Source organism: Delphinapterus leucas, chromosome 1 (genome assembly GCF_059928025.1).
Source record: "Delphinapterus leucas isolate spDelLeu-1000000601 "Yukka" chromosome 1, BTC_Dleu_Yukka2, whole genome shotgun sequence".
NCBI lineage: Eukaryota > Metazoa > Chordata > Mammalia > Artiodactyla > Monodontidae > Delphinapterus > Delphinapterus leucas.
Window position 1 is genome coordinate 65969881 of NC_143129.1, and position 7373 is coordinate 65977253.

At 37.1% G+C, this 7373-nt stretch overlaps 1 protein-coding gene and 2 pseudogenes across 1 annotated transcript in view; 1 reads left to right on the plus strand and 2 right to left on the minus strand.

The window, feature by feature from the left end:
• Positions 1–3235, plus strand: part of CCDC181 (coiled-coil domain containing 181) — a 29694-nt gene extending 26459 nt beyond the window's left edge. Inside the window, exon 5 of the mRNA XM_089911347.1 lies at positions 1606–3235. Within this exon, the coding sequence (XP_089767473.1) occupies positions 1606–1768 (163 nt within the window). The 3' untranslated portion in view covers positions 1769–3235. The remainder of the gene's footprint in view (positions 1–1605) is intronic.
• Positions 3236–3508: 273 nt separating this feature from the next.
• Positions 3509–4293, minus strand: LOC111167339 (small nuclear ribonucleoprotein-associated protein N pseudogene; annotated as a pseudogene).
• Positions 4294–4305: 12 nt separating this feature from the next.
• Positions 4306–7280, minus strand: LOC149750524 (SNRPN upstream reading frame protein pseudogene; annotated as a pseudogene).
• Between the last annotated feature and the right edge of the window lie 93 nt (positions 7281–7373).

Here is a 7373-nt window from a genome sequence, read left to right on the forward strand (position 1 = left end):
TATGTGAGAAAATTCTTTAACTCCATACTTTGCGTAATACCTATACCATTTTTTCAAGGTAGTTTTCGATACTAAAATTGTTTCTTATGGCACCAGTGTGATAACCTTTGATAGCTTACCATTGATTGGTTGATTGATTTGTTCATTTCTTAGAGAAATAGGCCAAAGATTGGTTACAGCTTCTCCTACACAGTCCTCAGGAAAACTTAATAAAGAGTTGCATTTACCAATAAATATTTTTCTGTAAAGAAAAGCAGTCAGGCTGAGGAGGAAGATCTGTACAGACCAAATGAAAAGGAGATTTGGACACATATTTTGGTAATTTAAGGCAAACCTGGTCTCCCTTCAGTTGCCTGGGTAAGAGTCTATATCACCCGGTTTATTCTGAGGAAACAGACCTGGCTTCAAAATTTTGCCAGCATACCTTGGGAGAGGGAGTGAATATTGTGTCCAGTTGTTTGAAGCTCACTTCTTTCTTTCTTTTCTATCTTTTTTGCTATCTTTCTCTTTTTTAGTTTCTTTGCCTCTTTCTTTCCTTTCCTTCTTTAAAAAATATACATATCCTTTTATTATAATAGATGCAGTGAATGTGCATTGTGGAAATGGAGGGGAATAAACTCATATTTTCATCACCCAGGAATCACTATTGTTAGCACTGTACTGCATAACTTCTAGATATTTCTCTGTACATATATTTACAGTTTTAAAATATAAATTGAGATCATACTGTATATACTGTTCTGCAATCTGCTTATTTTTGTTAATGATCTCATCTAATATCCAACCTATAACCATTTTTTTTCCCAATCGACCCCTAAATGACTACAGTTAATTTGCTCAAACTGATATCCAATTTCAAAACCACACAACATTAGATTATGAGGTTTCTAAAGTCTCTTTTATACTAATGCAGTTATTTATTTGTCTGGATTTATTTCTGAAAAAATTATATATATACACACACACCACGTACGCACTTCCATACCAGAGATGTGAGTATACAGTTATTTTTAATGTTATTTTACCTAAGCAAGTTTTATAGACTTAAATTTGTTAGAATGTGGACGCTTCCTTCACCCTTTTTGATGTTTCTTATGCTTAGGCTTATTTTTCCATTTTAAGGGAGAACTATTTTATGCACTGAAAAGCAAGCGCTCTATAATTTCTCCACCAAGAAGAGCAAGGAGACATTTATGCATGCTGGTATTCTGCATGCTGCTTAAGTAATGTTGTAGAATACAGTTAGTTGCAAAAAATAAGTTATTTGGCATCTATCAAATACTTATTTGCTTAGAAAATCATATTTTAAAAGATAGGACCTATGTCACGTAAAATAGTGTTTATTACTTAAAAAAGTTTTTTTAGTTGGCAGTTTCCTTATTAGACAAACTTAATTTCAAACATTTGATTCTAAATGTGACTATGCTTCCTTGTATGAGCCTTTGGTATAAGCCTGAAATTTTTCAGTTCATACTAATTTGTGTTATGAACAGAGCTTTTTAATCTAAAGAAATCGAATTTCCTTTGTCTGTAGTAATAACTTTATAGCGTGAAGAATATATTCAGGTTGGTACTCAACAGGTCTGTTCATGTCTTTTTCTACAGATGGCTAAGAAGGAAACGGATAGAAAAACTAGCAGAGCAGCAAGCTGTCAAAGAAAGAACTAGACAGCTCCGACTGGAAGCAAAGCGTTCTAAACAGTTACAGTACCACCTATATAATATGTCAGAAGCCAAATCTTTTCGTTTTACTGATCATTACAGCTGAAGGTATCTATTAAATACTTCATTTGGAAGCTACTGTCCTCAAAATTTTGGATATCATTTCTTATGGCCTGTGTGCTTTGGTCATACTCTAAATTATGGAAATGCTATTTATCTTTTGGTAATGTTGATAGTGAATTTATCTTATTTCTTTTAAACTAGAGCAAAATAAATTTCTTCCGTCATAGCATTGTAATGTGTTATACCACCTCTTAGTCCATGCAAAAAATTGAACAACAAATAAACTGTACATTCCTTTACTTCTAAATTATTTTAACATGTCTAGCTGGAACAGACACATAAAAGGGACAGATATCTATTATTAGTTTCTGTTATCATTTTAAAAAAAATGCAATAGAACATTTCATAAGGCAGGAGGAGTGACCTCTTAAACAAGCCTGGTTCAAGGCCTGATACAAAGTCCTAATTATGTCAGATTTGAATTTGAATACCTATGGCAAGCTAAACCGTAGGTTAGGCCTACTTCCACGTGATCTTTAAAAAAAAAAAGATAGTAACAATTATGTATACTATTTTGGGTATGTTATACAAAATTATCCAGCTCTTATTGAGAGTTTATATAATGTGCCTGGTATTGTTGTAAATGCTTTGCGTAAATAATTTGATCTAATCCTTATAACAACCCTGTTAGTCTTGTTTTGCAGATGAGGAAACCAAAGTACAGAGGTGAGCAGTTTGCTCACAGATACTGAGATCTGAATGATTGCAAAATCCTTTCTGTTAGTTATATTGTAAAGCTTACATACCTTGGTAGACATCTGTGGGTATATAGGACTATACAGGAATCCAGTGTGTGGGAGAACAGTATCCTTGATATGTGTAAGAGCACTTAAGGACTGGAGGACAAAGGCAAACATACAAGTGTGATGGGGAGTGGAGAATTGCTGTAAGAGTTCTGTTAAAGCTTCAAAAGACAAGGTTCTTCTCAACTGGGTATTTGTACCTTAATCACTTGACCGTAAATTAGAAAACACAGAGAACTATTCAATCCTGTCTCAACTTCCTATAGCACTTTTGAGCATACACCAGGCAACTTAACATTTCATTATAAATAGTCTTTTGTTGTTTAAAGTTTATCCTTAATGATAAAAACCAATTTGGCATTTAAATATTCCACAACACTTTTACAAAAAAAGCTGTTGGAATTTTCATAAGGATTGCAGTGAATCTGTAGATGGCTTTAGGTACTATTGCCACCTTAATGATATTGTCTTCTAATCCATAAACACAGGATGTCTTTTCATTTAGTGCAGCAATGTTTTATAGTTTTCAGTGTACAAATCTTTCACCTACCTGGTTAATTTTATTCATAGATATTTATTCTTTTGGATTCTATTGCAAATGGAATTGTTTTCTTAATTTTCTTTATGGGTTGTATACTCAAAACACAAACATAGGTGATTTTTGTGCATTGATATTATACCCTACAACTTTGTTGAATTTGTTTATTAGTGCTAAACTTTTTTGGTGATTTTTTTTTTTGCATTTTCTCTATATAGGATAATATTTTCAAATAGGGGTAGTTTTACTTCTTCCTATCCAACGGGATGCCTTTTATTTATTTATTTTTGTTGACTGATTACTCTGGCTAACATGTCTAGTATAATGTAGAGTAGTAGTAGTGAAAGTGGGCACCCTTGTCTTTTTTTTCCCCACAGTTTAATTGCTTTATGCATTTATTAGCTAATATTAATGCAGCAGAGGGGACAAAAGCTCACGAACACTCCACATATTTCACAAGACGCATTGCAGGAAACAAAGTGACTAAGAAGGATCAATAGTATCCTAGGGTCTTGCTGGACGCATTTCTGGGGGAGGTGGACCTCTTATTTCTGGTGGAGGGGGGTCTCATTCCTGGAGGGGGCATGCCTATTGGCATCCCTCAAGTAGGGGGAAGCCCAGTTGGTGGGCCCATGGGTGATCGTATACCAGGTGGAAGAGCCGTAATTCCTAGAGGTGGGGTTGCTCGACCAACAGGCGTGGGGGCAGTCCCCCATCCTGGTGGATATTGAGCTGGGGCTCCAGCAATGCTGGCAGTAGCAGCAACTGCAGCAACTGCTACGGTGCCTCTTCCCTGTGGGATCGTTACCTGTTGGGATGGCCCCCAACCCCTCGGACAGGGTCTGCTAACCCAGCAGGAGCCTGGGGAATTTGAACACCAGCTGGACCATCTCTGCCAGCTGCCCTGCCAACTCCAGGGCCTCCTGCAGCTCCAGAAAGTGGTACCCGAGCAATGACAGTATCTTCGGGGGGTGGTCGCTCCACAGTCGTGGAAACCAAGTTCTCCCCACACAGTAACACCTGACCCAAAACCCGTTTCTCTTCACGCTCTGCCTGCTTCGCATTCTTTGGCTTGATCTTCCTGAACTCATCACAATCACAGAGGATCAAGTTCATATGCTTGTCAAAAGCCTTGAAGGTGCCAGTGAAGATCTGGCCATCTTGCAGGATACATCTCATCCTATAGTCAATGTGCTGCGGCATCTTGCTGCTCTTTCCCAGAGTCATGATTGCTGCTCCGCCAAATCCAATACCTATAGGAAAGTTTTGGGATCCTTAAGACCTAAGGGAGGGCTGGTTCTTTTCCTCTTGGAATCACTACCCAGGTGTTCCAGTACTGCTTTAACCACCTCTTGGCGTCTCAGCTAAGAATGCCTGTCTCAGTTCCACATGGAATCCCACCACGGGTACTTGCTGCCGCTGCTGAGGCCACCTCAGGTACAGGCGACACTCCTGGTTGCGCAGCGAGGCTGTCCTTCTTCGTTTGACTTGGACTTCCACCTCTGGGATGTGCTGTTCCATGGTCCATCTCAAGTGTAAGCGGTCCCTGGCCCTGCTCCATCGTGCCACTGGCCGCTCCTCAGAACAGAATGTCTCCAGTGCCTGTTCCATTCTGCCTGGGCATCCTTGTTTTGTTCTTGATCTTAGGAGGAAAGCTTTTAGTCCTTTAGCATTAAGTATGATGTTAGCTGTGGGTTTTCCACAAAAGCCCTTTATGAAGTTGAGGAAGTTCTATTATTATTCCTCCCTCTATTTACTCCTCTATTCCCATTTTTCTGAGTGCTTTTATCATGAAAGTGTGTTGGGTTGTATCAAATGCTCTCTGCGTCAAGTGAAATGATGTGGTTTTTCTTCTTTGTTCTAGTAATGTGATATATTACGTTGGTTGATAGTCTTATATTGAACCACCCTTGCATTCCTGAGACAGATACCACTTGGTGGTATATAATCCCTTTACTATGATATTGTATTTGGTTTGCTAGTATTTTGTGAGGATTTTTTTCATCTGTATTTGTAAGAGAGATTTTTCTGTAGTATTTTTTTCTTGTGTCTTTGTCTGGCTTTGGTATCAGGGTAATGCTGGCCTCAGAATGAATTAGGAAGTGTTCCCTGTTCCCTCTGCTTTTATTTTCTAGTAAGAGACTGAGGTGGATTGGTATAAATTCTTTAAATAGTTGGTAGAATTCACTAGTGAAACTATCGGGTCCTGGACTTTTCTTTGTTGGGATGTTTTTTGTTTTTTAATATACTTTATTTTTTAGAGCAGTTTTAGGTTCACAGCAAAGTTGAGCAGAAAGTACAGAGAGTTCCCATATATCCCTTGCTCCCTCCGTCCCTAAAACCTTCCCCAGTATCAACATCCCTCACCAAAGTGGTACATTTGTGGCAATCAATGAACCTACATTGACACATCATCACCCAACATCCATAGCTCACGTTAGGATTCACTCTTGGTGTTGAGAGGTTTTTGATTACTGATTTAACCTCTTGTTATAGGCTTGTTCATATTTCCTATTTCTCGAGTCAGTTTTGGTAAATTGTGTTTCTATGAACTTGTCCATTTCATTCAGATTATTTAATTTGTTGGTGTATACTTGTTCCTTTATTTAAATGAGGTTCGTAATAATGTCCTACTCTCATTTCTGAGTTTAGGTATTTGCATCTTCAGTTTTTCATAGTCTGGCTACAGGTTTGTCAATTTTGTGGATCTTTTCAAAGAACCAGCTTTTGATTTCCTTGATTCTCTGTTTTTCTATTTTATCTCCACCCTAACTTCAATTGTCTTCCTTCTGCTAGTTTTGGGTTGTTTGCTCTTCTTTTTCTAGTTCCTTAAGGTGTAATGTTAGGTTGTTGATATATGAACTCTTTTTTTGTTGTTTAGCTAACTGTTATTATTGACACTCTTAAAGCAACAGTTGCAGAGGTGTGCCACTAGTTTGTGGTTATGAGTGTATGTATATAATTTTTTAAAGTTTTTTTTATTGTGGTAAAATATATATTACCTAATTTATGATTTTGACCATTTTTTAAAATGTAAAATTCAGTGTCATTAAGTACATTCATATGTTGTGCAACCATCACCACTATCCATCTCCATAAATTTTCAACAGTCCAAACTGAAACTCTGTACCTAATAAACAAAACTCTCCATTCTGCTTTCCCTTAACCCTGGGTAACCACTATTCCACTTTCTGTCTCTATGAATTTGATTATTTCAGGTATGTCAAATAAGTGGAATCATATACTATTTGCCCTTTTGTGTCTGATTTATCTAGTGTAGTGTCTTAAAGATTCATCTGTGCTGTAGCATATCAGAATTTACTCCTCCTTAAGGCTGAATAATATTCCATTGCATGTATATACCGCATTTTATCTATTCATCCATCAAAGGACATGTGAATTACAACTTTTTGGCTACTCTGAATGCTGCTGCTATGAACATTGGTATACAAATATCCTTTTGAGTCCCTGCTTTCAATTCTTTTGGGTATCTACCTAGAGTTGTAATTGTTGGATCATTTGGCAATTGTGTGTGTAATTGTTTGAGGAACTTCCATACTGTCCTCAATAATGGCTGCACCATTTTACATTCCCACCAGCAATGCACAAGGGTTCCAGTTTCTCCACATCTTTGCCAACGCTTGTTATTTTGCTTTACTGGTAATAGCCATCCTAATGGATATGAAGTGATATCAGTTTGCATTTCCCTAATGATTAGTGATGTTGAGCATCTTTTGATGTGCTTATTGGCCATTCGTATATCTTTTTGTGGAGAAATGTCTATTCCTTTGCCCATTTTGTAACTGGATTGTTTTTTGGTTGTTGAGTCGTAGCCCTTTATTTATTCTGGACATTAGACCCTTAAAAGATACATGATTTGCAAATATTTTTCTCCATTTTATAGGATGCCTTTTCATTCTGTTATTTCTTTTGCTGTGCAGTTTTAATTTTGATGAGGTTTATCTATTTTTTTCTTTTGTTGCCTGTACTTCTGGTGTCATAGTCAAGAAATCATTGCCAAATCCACTGTCATGGAGCGTTTCCTCTATGTTTTTTTTTTTTTTACATCTTTATTAGAGTATAATTGCTTTACAATGGTGTGTTAGTTTCTGCTTTATAACAAAGTGAATCAGTTATACATATACATATGTTCCCATATCTCTTCCCTCTTGTGTCTCCCTCCCTCCCACCCTCCCTATCCTATGTTTTATACTAAGTAAACCTAAAGGAAAGGCTGAAGAATCAGTTGTAAATAGTATAAGCTAGATGAAGACTTGAATTGAAGCACATCATTCTGGGGGAAAGAT